The 22,757-nt window shown below is 41.3% G+C and overlaps 1 protein-coding gene across 1 annotated transcript in view; it reads right to left on the bottom strand.

Moving 5' to 3' along the window:
- Window positions 1–22,757, bottom strand: part of LOC140132647 (uncharacterized) — a 70,078-nt gene that overhangs the window by 14,277 nt on the left and 33,044 nt on the right. The window contains exons 2-3 of the mRNA XM_072151659.1: window positions 13,755–13,888; window positions 1,886–1,969 (exon numbers count right to left, since the gene is read on the bottom strand). Of these exons, the coding sequence (XP_072007760.1) occupies window positions 1,886–1,969; window positions 13,755–13,888 (218 nt within the window). The remainder of the gene's footprint in view (window positions 1–1,885; window positions 1,970–13,754; window positions 13,889–22,757) is intronic.

Below are 22,757 nucleotides of genomic sequence, written 5' to 3'. Positions count from 1 at the left end.
TACACCTAGAGGAGAGGCGGTTCTACCATCACCATAGACAGGGGGCATCCTCTACACCTAGAGGAGAGGTAATTCTACCATCACCATAGACAGGGGGCATCCTCTACACCTAGAGAAGAGGTGGTTCTATGATCACCATAGACAGAGATTATTTACAGTGTGAGCAGTGAGACTATGGAACTCTATGGCACAGGAGGTTGTTATGGCTGATACTTTGTACAAGAGAGACCTGGATGACTCTTTTATAAGCAAAACTATCATGGTTTATAGGAAAAATTTTAATCTTATAGGTTGGACTTGATGGACCTGTGCCTTTTTCCAACCTTATATAATATGACTATGTAGGACTCACAATCCTGTGGCTGGAACTGATGAAAGAGAAACATCTACCCAACCCTCCTCTGTCTGCAATCATCAACTACATTATTATAGGGGTATTCCCACGAAGACAAGATTCTTAAATATACTCAGGATAACAAAATAACACATTATCTAATTCACTGTTATTAACAAAAAATTCAGCATTTCACAGATATAAGTGTTACCCGTTTCTATCAGTCCTGGTGTATACAATTTTGGTTGTCCTGGTATATGACTATGGTCAGGCAGGGCAGATTCTTCTCATAAATAGCTTCTCCTATCTGCACACTACAGTGCTCTCTGCCCTTCCCCTGCATTACAAGAGGAGCTCAGACACAAGCACAGACGCTTCCTGCTGGCAAGCAGCAGTGTGAGGAGATTTACTCTTCTAACTACAGATAAGATCTCTATAGCAGGGGAAGGAGGTATAGCAGAGCTGAGCTGAGGTATAGCAGAGCTGAGAGTGTTATTGAGTGTTATCATCATCTCTGATTTGTCTCATCTCTCTTTTTCTATGTGTCAGATACTAGTAAATGTTCAGAAGCTAAATGGAAGTGTAGATAAACCCTGTACCCTGATAATCTAAGCACAGTGTTAGCACACAGCATATCACAGCATGCAGGAATCATGAAGTGTCTGGTTAGAGAACAAACTCTCTAATTTTACACATCACAAAGTTATAGGAGCTAAAACAGCAATAAAAACTGAGTAAAATTGTAAAGTAAGGGGGATAAAATGATCTTTATTGTCAAGGCGACTGGAGAAATTACTGGAAGTCTCACTGGCAATGAACTGGGGAGCTAGAACAAGTAGGAACCCTTTATTTTTTCCACCTCCTGGTTCTGAATCCTTCCAATAAAACTCTTAAAGGGGTTCTTTGGGGACACTGGGCCCCACTGTAAAGTCTGTGCCAGGCCCCCAACTATAAAGTATCATTTATATTCCTCTTCTCATATGGGAAAGTAACACCTTATGGGCCCCCTAAGTCTCTTGGGCCCAGTTGTGACCGCATCCTCAGCACTCTTTAGGGTAAGCCCCTAGTGTGAACATAACAAGCAGCCTGGCCTTACCATGCAGCATGGTTGCCCCTGTTACATTGAAGAGCGCATCTGATACAGCCTCCGGCTGCAACTTGTAGGCTGTAGTGCATATGCACCACCATCTCTATATATCCACAGAGGGCAGCAGTGATGGTTGGCCCTGTGATGCACCGGATCATGAGAGGGAGATCGGTATGGCCTGTTTATAATGTTCTTACCCCCCCTAGGGCCGGTAGTCAGATAAAAGTTAATACAGACTTTATACAATGTCTATCAAATATCTGTCACAATAAAATGAAGCATTTTTTTCATATGTACTTGGTACTACTTTAATGTTAATATCAAATTTGCCTAAAGTTTTTGAATTGTATTGTATTCTCCTTCTACTAACTTTTTTCCACCGCAGATTATAGGGATGTTTAAGTGTCATTTTGCTATCACTTTTTATTAATATCAAACACACAGAAGAATCTCTGAATGCTTACCTTTGTTAAATTGCTGCATACGTCCACAACTTTAATTTTTTTGCTGTTGCTGCAATGGCTAAAATTTTTCGACAGTGATTCTTTCTGAAGAAAAAAAAAATGACATTATAAACACTTGGCTGCTACCAAATACTCCAAGTCACTACTACAGACTTTATTTGGAGTCCTTTAGGACGGGGCTTTATAAGTTTTCATGTGATGTGGTAAAACGACCTTAATGGTACAGTAGGATCAATATTTCTGTGAAGAAAAGTTATGGATAACTTATTATAAAGATTCAAACCTTACAGGGCCGGCACCAGCTCTGGGCATACCTGGGCAATTGCCGGGGCCCACATAAGACTGTACATAATGAATCCATAGAGGGTGAGGGGGCTTTATATAAAATAACCATGATGGGGCTGTTTTTAGGGAACAGGAGACTGTTTTAGTTTCTGAATTTTCAATGCTGCCACATGAGTTCACTGCAAAGGGGCCCACTGAGGCTCTATCACCCAGGGGCCTACTGAAACCTGGAGCTGACCCTGTAACCTTGCTTCAAAAAATATATATATAGGTAGTTTGAGGCACATGCAAAGATTGATGTGACAAAGAAATTTAAGACTGATCTGACTTGGGTTTACAGTCCTTGTTTCAGCTACTTTTCCTGATGCAAAAATGGCCAAAATATATAAAAAGTGGTGCAATCTGCTTGTGCACTTTGCCTCACTCCTGTACAGGTTGCGCCAGATAATTCAATATTGACGCAGGAAGTTAAATTATCGGGAACTATCGGTGCTGCTACGGAAAGTGTAGAAAGAATTATATTTTTTAATTTTGATGCACTTTCATTGTAGACCGTGTGCCAGAATTTTTGGAGACTCCAAACATAAGTGTACCCCAAACTCCAGCTAAGCACTGCTATGCCCCCTTAGGTACCTACATTTTTAAAGTGTCAGACAAAGTGCAGTCATGACACAAAGGTGGTGCAAACACTTAACAAATACATGTGCAATTTCAAGAGACCTTTGTTTTAGTGTAAAGATAGATAAAAAATTGGCCCAGACACAACAATATATCTGGGCAAATGGGGCTTATTTACTAAGGGTCCCACGGCCGCATCCCGACGATTTCCAACGATTTCCGTTTGAGCCGCTGGGACAGGAAAATTAAAAGGAGTTTTTGGCACACGCAATCGCATTTTGGCGCAATCGTGCTTTCATGTGACACAAATCGTCGGGGCGGGGCAAATCCGACAGATTTGGACAAATCGCGAGCTTTAACTTCAAAATTGTGTCGCAAGCCATTCACTTACATCGGGGAACCTGATCGCGGAAGCGACACATAGGGGCACATTTACTTACCCGGTCCAGTCGCGATCCAGCGGCGGGTTCTCCGACGCTGATTCGGGTTCTGCCGCGATTCACTAAGGTCCGTGCGGCGATATTCACCAGGTGTCGCTGCTGCGCCGAGGTCCGCCGAAGTTCACCTGCTTTTTTCTGGTGTATGTGAGTGCTTGATCTTGCGACACAAATGGCTTTTTAAATTCTGCGGTTTTTCCAAGTCCTTCGGGTTATCCGTTGGCCACGCCCCACGATTTCTGTCACGCAAATCGATCGCGTGCGCCACAATCCTGTGAAATACAGCGCAAAGCGGAAATATTCGGGAAAAACCCGACGGATTCGCGGCTGCGGACCCTTAGTAAATGTGCCCCATAAAAGATATCGGGCGCACAATCTTCATGAATCACGGGAGAGTTCATCCAGTTCGGACAGTCCGGATCGGGGATCGCGCAGGGACCGGGTAAGTAAATGTGCCCCAATGAGTTAAATTACCCCCAAAACTACCCAAGCTAGTGAACGTTAAAGTAGTAATAATTCATAAATTTACAGCATCATAAAGTAATTCAGTGCAACATGTGCATTTTGCGAGCCACAAGGAACAGACCTGTGTCATTAATTAGGACCTGTCTGACATCATCACTTGAGCACCACTCACACTGTCATTGTCCTTAGGAAACAACCGCCTGGGCTTCAAAGATGGGCAGGAATACGACGTGCCCTATCCCTTGTGTTCAAAGGGACCGAGCACAATGGAAAGCAATGGGGCGGTGTGTTAGCTGGGGGAGCCCACAACCAAAACACCCGTTTGTGTACATGAGACCTAATAGTTTTAGTTCTACTTCTACAAGACGCAGGCTATGCATCAAAAAGCGGGCAATGCCCATAAAACAGCATTATTGTGAAATACTGTAAAAAATAATTTTCAGACAAGACAAAAATAACTTTTTAAACAATACTTTTTATTGACATCTATTAAAGAACACATACAAAGAAAAAGTATACATTATGACCCAACAAATCCCATCGATTACATTAACAACAGTCCCCTCCCCAATCCTTATAAACACTTCACTCCATCCAGACTGGGAAGTTACAAAAAATGTATATCTTTTTTTTTTTTTTTTTGTACACAAACAGTTTTTTTCAGTATTGGTAGCACATCTGTAGTCAATGTGACCACTTATTGTAGTTTGTGGGTCCAGGATTTGTGGACCCATTATTCAATGTGTGCATTAGCATCTTCTAAAAGTCACCATTTTTTGGACCAAGCTAGTTGCTTGCTTCTTTTTCTCTGAGATCTGCACAATCGCACCATTGCAGGGTACATATATATTTTTGGTTATTTACTGTTATCTTATTGTTCTATTTCATTAAATAAAGGGGGTTATTTATCATATGATAACGCCATATTGCAGTCCCTCAGGCGCAGCCCAATACAAACTTTTACCTTTGAAAGTTCACTCGCTGCAGCTCATGCGCTGGCGCTGGGCAGGAATGCCCCATGCTGCGCCAATCCTCCACAGCCTCTGATAAATAACCCCCAAAGTGACTAAAAACTGCATTTCTATAATATATATATATATATACACTCACCAGCCACTTTATTAGGTACACCATGCTAGTAACAGGTTGGACCCCCTTTTGCCTTCAGAACTGCCTCAATTCTTCGTGGCATAGATTTGACAAGGTGCTAGAAGCATTCCTCAGAGATTTTGGTCCATATTGACATGATGGCATCACACAGTTGCCGCAGATTTGTCGGCTGCACATCCATGATGCGAATCTCCCGTTCCACCACATCCCAAAGATTCTCTATTGGATTGAGATCTGGTGACTGTGGAGGCCATTTGAGTACAGTGAACTCATTGTCATGTTTAAGAAACCAGTCTGAGATGATTCCAGCTTTATGACATGGCGCAATATCCAAAGAGTGCCAAGAAAATATTCCCCACACCATGACACCACCACCACCAGCCTGAACAGTTGATGCAAGGCAGGATGGATCCATGCTTTCATGTTGTTGACGCCAAATTCTGACCCTACCATCCGAATGTCGCAGCAGAAATCAAGACTCATCAGACCAGGCAACGTTTTTCCAATCTTCGTCTACTGTCCAATTTCGATGAGCTTTTGCAAATTATCTCGAACCAGACTGCCCATTCTCCTCTGATCTCTGGCATCAACAAGGCATTTCCGCCAACAGAACTTCCGCTCACTGGATGTTTTTTCTTTTTCGGACCATTCTCTGTAAACCCTAGAGATGGTTGTGCGTGAAAATCCCAGTAGATAAGCAGTTTCTGAAATACGCAGACCAGCCCTTCTGGCACCAACAACCATGCCACGTTCACAGGCACTCAAATCACCTTTCTTCCCCATACTGATGCTCGGTTTGAACTGCAGGAGATTGTCTTGACCATGTCTACATGCCTAAATGCACTGAGTTGCCGCCATGTGATTGGCTGATTAGAAATTAAGTGTTAACAAGCAGTTGGACAGGTGTACCTAATAAAGTGGCCGGTGAGTGTATATATATATATATATATATATATATAATATATATATATACATATATATATATATATATATATATATATATATATATATATATATATATTATATTATATGTAAAACATATTAAAGGAAACCTACCATTTGATTTGATGCATTATGAAGCAAACATACCTTGAGAATGCTGTAGCTACACTGATGCAGGATCATATCTTGGTTAATCCCTGTGCTGAGTGGTTTTGCTGATAAAACAATTATAAAGTTATGATAATGAAGCTGTCTCGCCTCTATGGCTGGTTCACTGCTTCTCCTAGCACATTCTAGCACATTAGTTATTCACAGCACAATAACTAATGTAATCCCTGGGTTGTGCATGAAGGCAGAATAATCAATTGCTGCACCATCCCCCGGCTGCTGTGTATGAGTGATCCAGCTCAGGTTGATTTGTCATGCTTGACTAACCTCCATGTCTAATGCCAACTCCTTGTGTAATGTGTTTATCTAGGCACCAAAAATCCGAGGTCCAGCCTCCCTCCAAACACTTGAAAAACTTTGTTCTTTATTAAGGCATTGGATAGCAGTACAAGAAATCCACTGTCCTTAATCATAGCTGGATTTTTGCCGCTACAAGTATTCGTATACCCCAGCAGAGGGGTGGCCCGTGCCTCACTCAACACTTAAAAAGCAAGGTGAGCTTGTTACTCCACTTTTTATGATTCAATGTTTATCTAGGCAGCCAGCCTGACCCAGCTTTCCCAAGGTCCTGAATCTTATAATTGTTTTTTTCAGCAAAACCACTCATCTCAGGGATATGTTTCTGCATCAGTGTAGCTACAATATTATCAGGGTATGTTTGGTTCATAATGTATGAAATCAAATGGTAGGTTTCCATTAAATGTAAAAATGTATTTCTAAACAGAAAGAAAACTTTTCTGTTGTATTTTTTTTGTTGAAATTTGTTGACAGGACTTCATTATTACTGATAAAATACACTCCAATACCAAAAAATTATCAGTACTGTTTTTGAAATGTTCTTAGAATTGAATGTTGAGAATTGAAAGTGGACCTCTCCTTTCATAATGGGAAGTCCATTTTTTGATATAGACAGTCATGGGTGACTGCTGTATAATTGAGTTAGAAGGCCCCGATATAATGCACACTCCTGGAAAAGACAAGAAAAGAGACAATGTGCCCTAAAACTTAGTCCATAAGCCACTTTTTTCTACCTGATTGCCTCACAAACCCAAGCGGTAAAGGACAACTAGGAGACAATCCATCCCTGCACCACAAATCATAACACAAAGACAGGACAAGACAATACAAATTATTAAGAGAAGCCAACAGAGGCTGGTCGGAACCAAGAGGGCACACTAACAATGTTCAGGAAAAAACACAAAGACAGTATTAGCGCCTCCTTAGCCACAGTCCAACCAACTGGAACCTGGAGAAAAAACAGACGCAAATTTTAATCCAAACAATCTTTATTAAATCCAAAACATCACATGTATCAGTATACAGCCCCTTCTTCATATGTCATTGATATAGTATACTTTATGGCTGTACTATATTATCTCCATGCTCCAATTACTTTTCTTGTGTCCATCCCCTGATATATTTTTATAACTTTTTCATATGGTTGTTTAGGACGTAATTGATCAAACTTATTTCACATCCTTCAACTCTAAGAAAAGTACAGAGGTAGACAAAGCTTTCAGTGGGATTCAAGCTTTTGGATCACATATTTATCATCTACCATGGATAGATGACATATGTTAAATACTGTTAGAAATCTTTTTTGAGGTCTCAATTTATGCAAACAAAGAATAACAGCACAAAATAAAATCAAGAAATAATGCATCTATTAATTATAGTGGATTCACAGGTACCATACATTTTCAATCATTGACAAATCTGCTGTAAGATCTATGTGTCCTCAAAGTAGATTTTTCATGTAAATATACTATAGGATTCATACAGAAAAGGTGACAATTCAATAAAAACCTATGATATAAGGGATTCACAAATTTTCAATTTTCAACAAATGTAATACAATAATTGCAGTAATACAATGTGAACAAAAAAACATTTACACTAGTGGAAGCAGTTGGATGTATAAAATATTTATCACATCAGGGATGAATGGGGAATGACATGAAAAGGCCTTTACGAAGGAACATCACACCTCTTCTACCTCTCCTAAGATATTAAAGGGGTTTTTCCACAAACTAAAGTTAGGCCCTATCTATTGCGAGAACGAGGGGACCCTTTGTCTCTAATCTCTATGGAGCTGACGGAAATTGCCGAGCACCGCACTCACCGATCTCTGTCAGCTCCATAGAGATTAATTCAGCAGAAGGGTCATGAGCTGCTGTCTGCTCCATCAGTCTGACGGAGCGACGAGGGATCCAACGGACCCCTTGTTCTCGCGATCTGTTGGAGTCTCAGCACTTAGACCCTCACTGATCAGCAAGTTGGGCCCAATCCCATGGTTTTTGCCTAACTCTAGTTCATGATAAAACCCTTTAATGTGGGGTGGCATAATGTATGGTTGCCAGACATCCTTCTAGGCCACAGATATTTTTTTTTCTATTTGGGGTGGGGGTGTAAAAATAATCCACATTTTATACTCACCTCCTTCTGTGTTCCCGCTCTGCCACTGTGCAGTGTGTCACTTTAGAGCCTAATGATGTAGCAGCACTGCAGCAGTGGTCGGGATGGCACTGCCAGGCTCTGTAAACTGCCAGCAGTGACAGACTCCACAGCAGATCAACGGGAGCTGAAGGAAATAGGTATTATTATACATGTTATTCTTACACCTCTCCCAGCCATATGTACATATAATTTAATCTCCACACAACCCAATTAACAGCTTGGTGTTGCATTGATTTGGTTGTGGAACTAGTGTTATGATCATTTCTCCAAAATTTCTGTGCAACTGTTTTTTAACCTAAAAGTTTTTCTTTTATTAATTCTCTAATTATTTTTGTCCAGCTCTACAAGCTCTAAAGTTACCATAGTTACCAAGTTTCCATATTAACCCCTAACAACAGGATAGTGGAAAACAAGCCGATTGGTGCCTGGTTGATTGGTTGCTGGGACACTTACAGATCACGAGAAGCGACCCCAGGATCCCAAAGACATAGCCCTTTACCTCGTGATCTGAAAAATGGGGATCATGATGGAGTGGCAGGTCAAACATGCTTACTGCCTGTCTATTAAATACTATGGGAGTGTCAGAAATGGCAGCACAGTGTTCAGCTATCTAGTGGATAGGGGATAAGATGCAAACTTAGTACAACTTCCTTTAAAGAGGACCTGTCACCCAGAAATTCAGCACTAGGAGCGGCTTACTAAATTAATGCATCTAAAGTAAGCAGCTCCTAGTGTTAAAACAAATGCAGCAGTGTTACAATGATAGCGTTATCGGAAACCTCTGATAACGCCATCTAACACCGCTGAGGAGTACAATAGAAACGCCGGACCGCTCTCAAAGCTGCCTCTTTCCCGGACCGCCACGCTTGCTTCATAACTCGTCGGTGACTGCCACGCGTCATGCGGCAGTCATCGCCCCCTCATGAATACACTGGACGCTTTGAGAGCAGTCGAGCATTTGTACTGTACTCTGCAGCGGTGTTAGATAGCGTTATTGGAGGTTTCCGATAACGCTATCTTTGTTACACCGCTGCATTTGTTTTAGCACTAGGAGCTGCTTACTTTAGATGCATTACTTTAGTAAGCCGCTCCTAGTGCTGAATTTCTGGGTGACAGGTCCTCCTTAAAGGAAGTTATACCAAGTTTGCATCTTATCCCCTATCCACTAGATAGCTGAACACTGTGCTGCCATTTCTGACACTCCCATAGTATTGAATGGAATTCCTGGGTGACAGGTCCTCTTTAAGATTTCTACTGCTATGTGAGATATTTGTGAGATGTTCTTTCATAAATTTGAATGATATTTTCTACCATATTTGCATACTGTATCTATACATATAAGTATTAGTATAAGATCCCTGTACAGTGGAAATGTAATGGGAATATCCAGCCCAGTTAAAAGACATCTACCACCAGGATGAAGGATTGTAAACCAAGCACACACCTTAAGAAAAATAATGGTTACAAATTAAGCAAGTGAGCCAGAGGGGCTCCAGATTCTCGATGGAGCCCCAAGCAGGACATAAGAAGCTAAAAGAAGAGCAGATCCTGCCAGAGGGGGCACACACCAGCATATCAGTAAGCCTGATTAACAATCCTTCATCCTGGTGGTAGATGTCTTAACTTTCTCATAGGCGGCCTCACTACTCCTCCATATCCCAAACTTCTCATATCCTACTTGACAAAGGTCGTGATGACCGAAACGTCGTACTTAATGTTTAAAGATCTGTGAAAAATTACTCTTTAAAATTCTTTTTGCTATGGTGAAGGCTTTGCTATGTGATAGAATCACTGAAATAAAAATCATTTGAAAAATTCAGAATTGGTGTGTGCCATGTTCTCCATATAAGATTAACTTTCTCATAGGTCATACATGGATGCTTGTGAAAAGATCGAATTGTGAAGGTTTACGATCCTTAAGTTTTAAATAATTACATTACTATATCTGAATATTAATGTTGATCTCATATTACACACTGCATTAAAAGGGGGGCCACCAATGCACCTTGTTCCCTGACCACAGGATAGGGGATGGTTGGTAAGTTCAGAGTGGTGGTCTCTTGCCTCCCTTCTAGACAGATGTTATGCAGGCACAATACTGCTCCATTTAAAGCGGTTGTCCGGGTGTTTAAAAATTAATATTCAGGGGGTCTGGGGGAGGGGCTGTAGAAAAAACCTAAACTTTTACTTACCTGGCGCTGCTGTTGTCCCTTGACAGTGGGTGGAAGTAGTCTGAGCTTAGGGTGTCTGCCTCTGCTCACAAACAGCACCAACAGATGGCAGCGTGGGACAACTGGAGTGCCGGAGGAGGTGAGCATAAATTTTGGGGTTTTTTTTACAGCTCCCCAGGTCACTTGTATAATTTTTATACATCTGGACAACCCCTTTAACTATATGGGACCAGGCACTATGCAGTAATATAGTATCTGTATAATACTCACATATCTGTATCACCTGATCCACAGTCCTTTTCCTTTTCCTTGTGTATACGTCCTTTTGGTTCTCACGTGATATATAGCTGCTTTGGTCTTTGATTCCATCAGCAGAGGGAATGCTTGGTGCTGGGTTTCTAGTTTCAATATATTATAGTACTGGCAGTCATGAAGGCAGATACAGGCAGTCACCGGGTTACATACAAGATTGGGTCTGTAGGTTTGTTCTTAAGTTGAATTGTAAGTGTATATTTTATCATTGTAATCCCAGTCAGAACTTTTTTGGTCTCTGTGACAATTGGATTTTAAAAATGTTGGGTTGTCATAAGAATCAATATTAACACTAAAGCTTCATTACAGACGCCTGTGATAACTGTTATAGCTGATCACTGTAGCCTAGGACTAAAGTACAGTAAATTACCAATATCCAGAGGTAGGTTTGTAACTAGGGGTCATATGTAAGTCGAGTGTTCTTAAGTAGGGGACCGCCTGTATATGTTTGATTTTACTTCTGTAGATGCCATTTAGATTCTGGATACACATACCAATATGTTAATCATGTTATTAGTAGAAAATCAAAGATGACCTTTGGAGGGTTTGGGCCAGGTTATATAGCTATCCCTATCTCAATGGAACAAAATGCTAAATATGTGCAACGTTGTTCCATTCACTGAGCTTAACTTTCAGACATATTTCAGCTAAGTACAGATCTGCAGGTCTATTGATTATGTAAAATTGGATGTTTTTTAAATGCATATCCAGTTGAGAGATGAAGAGTACAGTGTCTTAGAATTGTATGGACAGATTGGGGGTCATTTACTAAGGGCCCGAATCACGTTCTTACGGCGATTTACCCAAATGTTTCCGTTTTGCGACGATTTTCCCTGAATTCCCGGATCGGATTGTGGCACATCGGTGCCGGCATGCACGCAACGGAAATCGGGGGGCGTGGCCGGAAGACCCGAATCCTCCACACAGAACACGCTGCTGGATTGAGAATGGACCGGGTAAGTAAATGTGCCCCATTATATTTCTTTATTAAATAAATAAGACTAGGCCAAAATGCAGAACCAGTGAGTAAAAAAAAATAAGTACAGCTTTACTAGGATTTCTTTGCTTGATCATCAGCAAGTATGACCACCTCTATAAAAGACAAAGTTTTGCTGGTCTGAAGCATTCAGGGATCTGTTAACACAATTCCATGGAGAAAGGATGTCAGTAATGAGCTCAGACAATCAATTGTTACAGCACATCAATCTGGGAAAGGTTATAAGGCTATTTACAAACCATTTGAAGTACATTTTACAATAAAAGGGTTATACAAGAATGGAAATCATTCAAGACAGTAAAGAATATTCACAAGATTGGGTGTACAGGCAATTTGATCCTAAGTTCAGATAATGTAAAAACCCAAGAGTATGACTGGTTTGGAAAGGGTAACATATCTTAAAACTGTAAAGATACATCAGAACAAACTGTCAAAATAGCAGAATTCTGTTGTAATTTATGCCACAAAGCTAAAATCCCTTGTGGCACATCTATCAGTGGTTTTACCAGTTTTTAGACACTTTCAGACTAATACCACAAAAGGACGTGACTTGGATGGAGAAAGTTCCAGTATCATGAAAAGTTCACACCACCCTCTTTTCATTAGAATAAACCTTAAAAGTCCAAATGTCCAAATTGCCTCTTTTTTAGCCATTTCTGCACACATCAAATTTGAAAGTGATAAAAAGGTTGTACAGTTCCCAAATCGTTGTCAATAAAAACATCAGCTCGTTCGCAAAAAAATCCAACTATACCTAGCTCCGTATTCGTTTTTCCAAAGTTTATGTATTTTTTAACATAGTAAAAATGTATCGATTTAGTATCTCTTTGGCCTTACTGATCCAATTTAAGGTAATATTTCATTTGGATGACACAGTGAATGTAATAAAAACCAAATTGTGAGAAAATGATGCAACTGGGCTTTGTCATCAATTTCACCCTATTTGGAATTTTGTTTTTTAGATTTCTGGTACGTAGCTCAGAATATTAAATGATGCCACAAAAAATATTTGCTTTACAGAAAATAAGCCTTGATACACTATGAAAAAAGAAAAACAGTTATGGCTTTTGGAAGAAAAAAATTTGTAAAAAAAATGGAAATGCAAAATTAGAAAATGACTGTGACGTTAAAAAGTTAAAGGGGTTTTCCCGGGAAACAAGTTAAGCCCTAGCCACAGGATAGAGCCTAACTTTATGATCGTGGGGGTCTCAGTGATGAGACCCCCACAGATCATGAGAAAGGGGGGCCTGATGGGGTCCAAGGTACCTCCATCTGATCCGCCTCATCTGCTCCGCTCATCTCTGGGAGCGACGAGGGGTCTGATAGAGGTACCTTGGACCCCATATGACCCCCCGTTCTCATCTCATCACTGAGCCCCCACCAATCAGCAAGTTCCTGTGGATAGGGCCTAAAGTGTTTTCATAGGAAAACTCCTTAAAGGGCATCTTGGAAACCAGAATGAGTGTAATTACCCCATAGACTGGAATGATTACAATAATGATAAACTCAGCGAAGCTAAACTATTTGCTCTCTGAGGGGTGCTATAGAACGGTGCCCCCTCCACCCCATCCAGTAGTAATATATCACGTTATTTTTTTATTAAGTTGGTTCTCCATACAGTGTCTCCCACCCATGATGAAATCGGGTGTAAAGGGACCCTATTTTTAAGAGTCAGATCCTGCTTTTCAGTAGGTAACTGCAACTTTGATGCTGAAACCCATGGTGCTGCCTGAGGGAAGAGGCTCAACTTGCCTCATGCCTAGTGCACCCCGAGATAAACTACAATAATGACAAACTGCACTAGTTATCTCACTTAAAAAAATATGTGTACATAACATTTTTACAGACTGTCCAAAAACATAATTTTTCTAAAAGTGCTTTTAAAACATGCAAACACATATACCTACCACATTTTCAATGTTATTTATCAGGGCATTCTCATAATCCTTTAACATTGCAGTTCTGTTGTATACGCAGGAACGGGCACTAGTGCTTGTCAACATTATCAGAAAGGGAATGGTGATACTATATTGGAGGAAAACTGAAAGAAAGTAGAACACAAATAGTTAATAAAAAATAGCACAAATATATTGGAATTACTTCTATTTTTCATTAGTATGGAAAAGTTTGGAAGCATGGGAAGCCCCAAATGGAACATCCAATATCCTGTATTTGGGGACCAGTTCTGTTGTGACGCTCCCAGTAAAATAGATGACATTTAGATATGTGTAAAGGTTACAACAAAATGAAGGCACAGTTCATGTTGGTTACAATATGAATGTAAAAGATTCCTAACACATTTTGTGTTGGATCTAAACTCTGTGAATCCTGAGATATTGTCCATGTTATTAACAGTCACCTCTCTATATCCACAATCATTCGTTACATGCAAACTTCCATCCAGGGCCGGCTCCAGGTTTAAGTAGACCCCTGGGCGGAAGAGCCCCAGTGGGCCCCTTTGCAGTGAACTCCCATGGTGGCATTAAATATTCAGAGACTAAACCAGTCTCCTGTTCCCTAAAATATTCTCTAGTTTATCATCCCAATCAGCCTCCTCAAGGTTATTTTATATAAACCACCCTGTGCCCCTATGGATTCATTAGATACAACCCAACACACCCTTATGGTTTCCTTATATACAGCCTTATGTGGGCCCCCCAGCAGCTCTGGACCCTGACACTTGCCCATGTATGCCCAGTGCTGGCGCCCGGCCTACTTCCATCCGTCAATAATTCGGCTTTAGACCAATGTTCAGGGGTATTACATCAGTAATAGCACATAAGTACCATGCAATTAAAGTGATTTCCAGTCAAATCATATTGATGGCTTATCAAGCTAATTTAAGTAAGGCTACATTCACACTACAGTATGGGGGACGTATATACGGCCGACGTATATGCGGCCGATATACGTCCCCCATACACTTCTATGGGCTCACGGCCCTGTACGGGAGCGGTACGGTGCAGCACACGTGCGGCACCGTACCGCTCCGTAGCCCGGGGAAAGATAGGGCATGTCCTATATATACGGCGCCGTGCGCCATTACTTTCTATGGAGAGGGGCGGGGGTGAGCTGCGCTCACCTCCTCTCCCCGCACTGCCGTGTGCCCGCCGTGCTACGGTGCAGCGGGCTCACGGCAGTGTGAATTTAGCCTAACTCTCTATCTTCCGGAGGTTGCTTATTAAATGTGTATTACTTTAACTTAGGCCTATCAATATTGGACTTCTGCATATCCTTGTAGAATATCCTTGTTATCAATACAATTTAATTACAGGCGGCCGCTACTTAAGAACACCCGACTTACAGACGACCCCTAGTTACAAACGGACTTCTGGATGTTGGTAATTTACAGTACTTTAGCCTATAACAGCTATAACAGTTATCACAGGTGTCTACAGTGAAGCTTTAGTGTTAATCCTGGTTCTTATGAGAATCCAACATTTTTAAAATCCAATTGTCACAGAGACCCAAAAAAATTTGGCTGGGGTTACAATGATAAAGTATAAAGTTCCGACTTACATACAAATTCAACTTAAGAACAAAACTACAGAACCTATCTTGTACGTAACCCGGGGACTGCCTGTATCTATAATATTTGTTGATTATTCTATAGTCCCTAAGCCTTTTGGGCCCGGTTGTGCCAACACCCTATGCACCCCCTCAAGTTAAACTCCTGTAAATGGGTTTTTCTTTGGTGTCCATTTTTAGGTTTCAGAACCTAAAGGGTCCTCTACTACTTTGCTGGGTCAGTCTGACCCTGAGTACAGTATCACCCAGCAGCACTGTTGAGGCAGGTCAGCCCATGGCTGGTCTGCTTTACTTTACAATTTAGGTGGTAAAAATGTGAAGCCTGTACATTTTTATATTTTCCGTGGAGGGAGCGGTCAGACAGCAGCTTCATTAAATTGATTCATTATTTACTTGACTAATGGATTGAAGGATAACAAGCCAAGTTTCAGTATTTGATTATCTGTTCCACTGCCCAACGCTCCAGGACTCCTTTATTTTAATTGTTTTTGGTTCTGAACCAAATTCCAAACTAAATAATAAAATTTATTCCAAAAAGATCTTTTTCATTTTTCAAAACGTTAAATCATTTTTTCTGATTCATTTATTATTTTTGTGAGATATTCCACATAATTTCTTCATTTTCTCCTTTCACAATACAGGCAGTCCCCGGGTTACATACAAGATAGGTTCTGTAGGTTTGTTCTTAAGTTGAATTTGTATGTAAGTCGGAACTGTATATTTTATCATTGTAATCCCAGCCAGAACTTTTTTGGTCTCTGTGACAATTGGATTTTAAAAATGTTGGGTTGTCATAAGAACCAGGATTAACACTAAAGCTTCATTACAGACACCTGTGATAACTGTTACAGCTGTTTATTGTAGCCTAGGGCTAAAGTACGGTAAATTACCAAGATTCAGAGGTCCGTTTGTAACTGGGGGTCGTATGTAAGTCGAGTGTTCTTAAGTAGGGGACCGCCTGTACTGTAGCTGCTTTAATTTTCTGATTGTTCCCATTTGAGAAATAAGTTTATCTCCCCTCTACACAAGTCTGTGGTTCTCTATGTGCAGTATGTGTAGCCTTGAGTAACATTACTGCCTGGCAGAAGGGGTCTGACACTTGTCACTCTTCTCTTTTCTCTGGGGTATTTTGGTGTAGTATTGAGGGAACCTCTTGTAACTTGAGTGTCCCTATCCACATTAATAGTCAATGTTTTGTCATCCCGTCCTGGAAAACATATTTGCATATCTTCCAGAATCCCCTAGTGGAGCATCAATAGCTGTAGGTCTCCACACACCTGCAGACTCCATATGGACTCTCCTTATCTCCCTGACCTATCAATGTTAAAAGACAAAAAGTACTGGAATGGTACTGGTACTAATGGAACACACTTAATTAGATTCTACATTTGAAGTGGGAAAGGTTGAGCATCCTGGAGTCAGGCAACACATCAAGAAGTTGGTGGACAAATTACTAATCTGTACTCAAACACATGAAACTAAGTGATATGACCAATATTAATAGTTGTTATCACTGAAGTGGGGTCAAATATCCTATGTTATGCTCATTTTAAAAATGCCTTTTTTAGCACTTTAAATAATTTTTAATAGTTTATTTATGTTAAAAACACATTAATGCCGGCTCCTTGCCAGCAGCGTGTAGTGAGTCCCTGGGGAGGGGCAGCTGCAGACTGTGTGTGCCTGTGTCAGTCTCCTCTCCTCCATACAGCTGGGGATGGTATGGAGGAGAGGAAGAATACTTGAGAAGACACAGGCACGCACAGGCTGCAGCTGCCCTTCCCCCAGGACTCACCACATGTAGCTGGTATAGCCAGGTAATTTAAATTTACATTTATGTAAATGCAATTTATGAGGCAAGATCATGGCCCCCGTACGGTCCTGTGCATGTGACCTTGCGCTGTTAAAATTGTTTCCCTTTAAGTATCTTGGCAAGTAAAGCCTGAAGATATCTATTTAAAACTTTTTTTTTTAGTTTGGTGGTTTTGGTGGTTTGAACTTCTCTTTTCATTTATAGCGTATTGTGTAAGCTACAAAGCCCGACCACAAACCTTGTTGGCAAATACAAATCAAAATCTTCATCCACTGAAGAGTTAAAGGCACACCGATTCAATTTACCTCTCAATTCACAGCGTATCAGTGTGCAAGTGTAGGTGTATTTTTAGTTGGACTGAAAATATAATATCTTGTACCGTAATTCACATTATCTTCTGCAATAATTCAGGAGCAGGGAGAGAATATTTACTGTACAAAGTGAAACTAAACTTTCTTGGCTCAGTCTAGGTACAATAATGTGAAAGCCTGGCAATAATCTCTAACACAGAGATTGTGGTTTGCATATTTTGGGGGAGTGTGGCACATTTCCAGTGAGGGTTTATAGAAAATACTTTTCTTGAAACTGTCATTCCTTAAAGGAGAGAAACTCAGAATGATTGCCAAATAGGTAGTCAGTGTGAAATCCCCATCACCAGTGCGATAGTTCACTACTGATAAAGTGCTTAGTATAGACTTTTAGAGGGTGATTTATCATAGGGAGCCAGCGTATGATAGTGGCCACTCCCCCCTCTTGTTGCGGTCCAACCTGGTGTAGTTTTGCGTAAAAACTATTGAACTAAAGTTCACTGGTTTTACAAAAAAGCGCAGGCCTGAGGCGGGTACTTCCAGCGGCGTCCGCACCACTCCCCGCCCACAAGGTGTGAAGGTAATGTATTCACGGGTTTAATCGCAAATTCTTGCACTGCGCAAGAAGATTATTCCACTGCTTCTACGGCAGGAAACTGGCTCCCTGTCCTCCATAGAGGGAGATTTATCCGATATCTATTAGAGCAGAAATGCTCTAGTTGCCCATGACAACCAATCAGAGCTCAGCTTTCATTTTACCACAGCTGTTTATAAAAATAAAGCTGAGCTCTGATTGGTTTCCAAAGTAACTAGAATAGTTTTACCTCAGAAACTGATGATACATTTCCCCCATACTTCTTGTTCCTTCTCTTTAAAGGGAACCTACCACCTCGTAGCTGCGCGCCCTCGTCCGACAAGCCAGCTACTGCGCATGCGCAGTAGCTCCGGCCTCGGAGCTGGGGCTGCTCAGCCGGACGAGGGTAGGAGGAGTAATGTGGCTACTGGGGCGTGGAGTAGCCGCGCTGTGTAGCCTCGTGCTCGGCTACTCCACGCCCCAGTAGCCGCATAACGAAATTTACATATCAGCTCAATAAAGTGTACCAAAAGTTAGTGGGGACGTGAGTATTAGCTCTAAAAAGAGCTATCCTCACGTCCCTTACATCCACCTACCACCCGATCTACCTTTATAGGTAGAATCGTGGTGGTAGGTTCTCTTTAAGTATCAATGCACTATTAAAAGGTTTTCCGGAAACTTGATATTGTTGACCAACGCTCCAGATAAAAAAAAATTGGTCAGAATGGCAACACCGGCCTTTGTAAACAAACAGAGGCTAGCTGTGGGAGAGCGGAGATCCAGTATGAGTAGATTTTTGTTTTTTAAGCCAGCTCAACCATACATATGACATTTTTTTTATGCCCACAAAACCCCTTTAATATCATTTTGGTGGAGGTCTTTCACCCGTCCTCCCTGGTGATGAGTTGTTCTTGACACCATTAGATCTACACAATTGATAATGCTGATAGACTCCATGGCGTGTTATGTGGCAGATCACGGTTTCCACAGCTCAGTCTATGTTTACTTCCACTTCCATCATAGGTAGTATGTAGTAAAAAAAACTATTACCGTATTTTTCGGACTATAAGGCGCACAAAAAAATCCTTTGATTTTCTCAGAAATCAAAGGTGCGCCTTATAGTCCAGTGCGCCTTATATATCAACCGTACTTACAGACAACAGCTGCCTTGTACTGTGCACAGGTCTGCCACCTTCTGGTCATTCATCCTTATAATCCGGTGCGCCTTATATATGATCCTAGACGTTTTAGCAGGCATTTATTGATGGTGCTCCTTATAATCAGGTGCGCCTTATAGTCCGTAAAATACATTAATCTGAGGTTTCTTTCACACAGTGTCAGTCTTTAACTGTGTGACAGAAGTTTGTATTACCACATGATTGATTTCCTTTATAATGAAAAAAAGTGTCTATTATAGTCCCGCAAAGTCTGGATTAGTCCATATATCCCACCAAATATAACAAATTCAGTGCATTCAGAGTATGATCATTTTCCATTCTAGCTTTTATAGTTCTGCTGCTGGAGCAGGCCACAAACCGCAGTGTAAAATTTTAAAAAAAAACTTTTTAAGCAATAGACAAATATTGGTCGCTAAAAATTAAGTTACCCAAACTCTTAACATTATTTTTATACTCGCTACAAGTTTTATTCAAGGAATAATACATTTTCCAGACATCTTGTATTTGCTAAAAAAAATTTACAACTTTATCTGTAGTTTCATATTTGAGATTCCTTGTTTATCAGATGATCTGTTTAGTTTTAACTGGTCTGAGGCTAAAATTTGAGGCAAAAGGGTTGAGAATTAGATTCTGTGGCCTGTGGCCAGGACCTCCTTGAAGAAGTAATATGTACCCTAGACATAGCCAACTATCTTAATCCACGGCCGAAGTAATCAAAGAGACAGACAGTCCTGGCAGTGATTTTAGTCCCGGTCATTATATCGCTTACACCTAGTAAGGGGTCTGACGCATCTTGCCTCTGGCTTACTTTTAGTGTATTCCTTGTTTTTCTTGTGCTTTCTAAAGTCAGATTTGGGTGTCTTCATAACTGTTGGTGAGGTCATGCAAAATAATTAGTACAAAGCTCACGACATATTAAAAGATGGAATGTTCTGTGCACAAAAACATACACAATTGTGAAATCAGAACTTTTCTAGGGAAGGAGTCTATTAAAAAGATTCTGTGATCTAAGCCAAATAATAGATAAATGGGGCAAAAATCAGGGGGTCAAATGAAGGTACTTTTTGAAGGTACTTATGGCTATCAGGACATATAGTTAAAGGGGTTGTCCGATATGTATCGGGTGGGCTTTTTAATAACGCTATGCTCACCTCCTCTGTCGCTCCCAATGTCCCGCTCCACAGTCCGTCCGTCACCCCTACCTGCACCACAAAGTATAGTACATTATGGTGAGGGCTTATTTAGAGCAGCACTCCATACTATGCAGTCGTTCAGGGCCGGAGGCCCTAATGTGCTGAAACAGGGGCATCGCTAGGTCAAAAGGTTTGGGGCTCATGCCCCGGATCTTTTGGCCGGAGCCCCAGATCTCCCCAGATAAGCTGGATATTTGTCCTGCTACCCGGGCATTCCTCCCCTCAGGACACAGATCGTGATGAAAATGTGTGCATTACTTTCCCCTGCAGGTCCTAGCCTCCGGGAGGCTGCAGGACCTGTGATGATGTCATGATCACATGACTGGCAGGGGAAAGTAATCCACAGAGCTGCATGAGTGAGGTGAGGAGGAAACACAATAGCAGCTAAGGGAAGGGGGAAACCATGGGGGTAACTGTGTGGGCACATTACTTACTGAGGGCCTTTGTGGGGGATATTACTGGGGGGCTGTATGGGCACATTACTCACTGTGGGGGGCTGTGCGGGCACATTACTTACTGGGAGGCTGTGCCGGGGACATTACTGGGGGGCTGTGTGGAGGACATTCCTGGGGGGATGTGTGGGGGACATTCCTTGGGGGGCTGTGTAGGGACATTATTGGGGGGCTATGTGGGGGGCATTACTCGGTGGCTGTGGGGCACATTACTGGGGGTTACTGTGTGGGGCACATTTCTTGGGGCGCGTTCACACATGACACTAGGACAGCCCTCGGTTTGATCTCACATGTTTTCCAGTGAAACGCATGTGATCGGTAACAAGAACCTGGTTTTGTTTAAATGCGAATCAAACGTGGGAACGCAGCCTTGCTGTACATTAGGGAGATTGTTAGGGGCAGCAGCAGGATAACACTGTCAGGGAACCAAGATATAGGGACAATGAGGAACAAAAGATGTGGTGATGCCTAATGGAGAAGATGGAGGACACGTCACCCACAGGCACTGGATGTAACAAGTAGGGATTTCTCCAGTGTTTCTGTACACCCTGAGTAAAGTTGTTATAGGCACATCCAAATGTGAGGGGTTATATACAGGGGTCGGCATTACTAAAAGTGCGATACACATATATTGGGACGTGCGCCCAAATCTTTTACCACCCTAGCAATGTCCCTGCTCAGTATACTCACTGATCACAGCTATTTATCCCTTTAGACGCTGCAGTCAGTTCTGACCACAGCATCTAAGATGTTTTACAGTTCTCCCTCCCTTTAATTGCACCTTGCGTCATGATCAAAGGGTCCGTAGGCAGGACCTTATATACTGGCCATCAGCTCTATGCTGAAAGCCAGAGCACACTGCAATACCAATGTTATTCAGTGTTTTGAAGGTATAATTAAGCTATCACAACTTTCTAGTCCCCTCCTGGGAAAACATAAATAAAAAAGTTTAAAAAAAAAGTAGTAAAACAATGTTTAAAAAAAATAAAAAAGAAATTCTCCCATGTTCAAATCACACCATTTATTATAATAAAAAAAATGAAAAACTAGGAATAATCAAAAAGTTACAACTTCAGGAAGTTCAGGTATTGTCTTGTCTATTTATGACCTGCAGAAAAAAGATAACATATTATTGAGGCCTTGGGGTAAACAGAGCAAAATTTTACATAAAAAAATAAAGGTAAAATTTTCATCCTTTCCAGAATGAGTTTATTAAATTCAATCAGTAAATTATAGGCACCCAAAATGGATATCTCCCAAAAAACAAGCCTACAAAAAATAAGAAAAAGTGACCACATCCTGAAGGGAGTCCTGTAAGGGTTAAGAGAAGTTGCTATCAGGCTAGCATCAAGGTTCTCAATAGACACTCTCTACTGCTATACTACTGCATATTAGTTGTGGGGTTACTTCTAGTTAATTGTCCCTCTCTATATTACAGAATCACCAGACCAGTGCATTACACCCACTACTAGAGAAAGCCAGTGGGGCACATTTACTTATAGAGTCGGAAAATGCACTAAAAGTGCAAATTCCGTGTATAATGCAACATACACACGAAATCATCGTGCGCCAGAAAACATGAATGTGTCGCTTCCCGGCTCAGGTCCAACAGAGTTCACAATCTTTGTGGTTCACCTTTAACGTAGGGCGTGCGACACACTATGCAAGTTAAATACAGTGCTTGTTCAGAATCAATCGGACCGTCCAACGGCACGCCCACTAATTTGTGTCGCATGGAGACAAGCACAGTTGCGCCACCAAAAGAGTCGCACACACACTTCTTAAATACCTGTGCAAGCCGTTTTAGCCTAGAAGAACATGCACTGTCCGACAAAAGTGCGGGGCAAAGCCCTTAGTAAATGTGCCC

This window comes from Engystomops pustulosus, chromosome 5 (genome assembly GCF_040894005.1).
Source record: "Engystomops pustulosus chromosome 5, aEngPut4.maternal, whole genome shotgun sequence".
Lineage (NCBI taxonomy): Eukaryota > Metazoa > Chordata > Amphibia > Anura > Leptodactylidae > Engystomops > Engystomops pustulosus.
The sequence above is the reverse complement of the archived record's forward strand: the minus strand, read 5'-3'. Positions and strand labels throughout refer to the sequence as shown.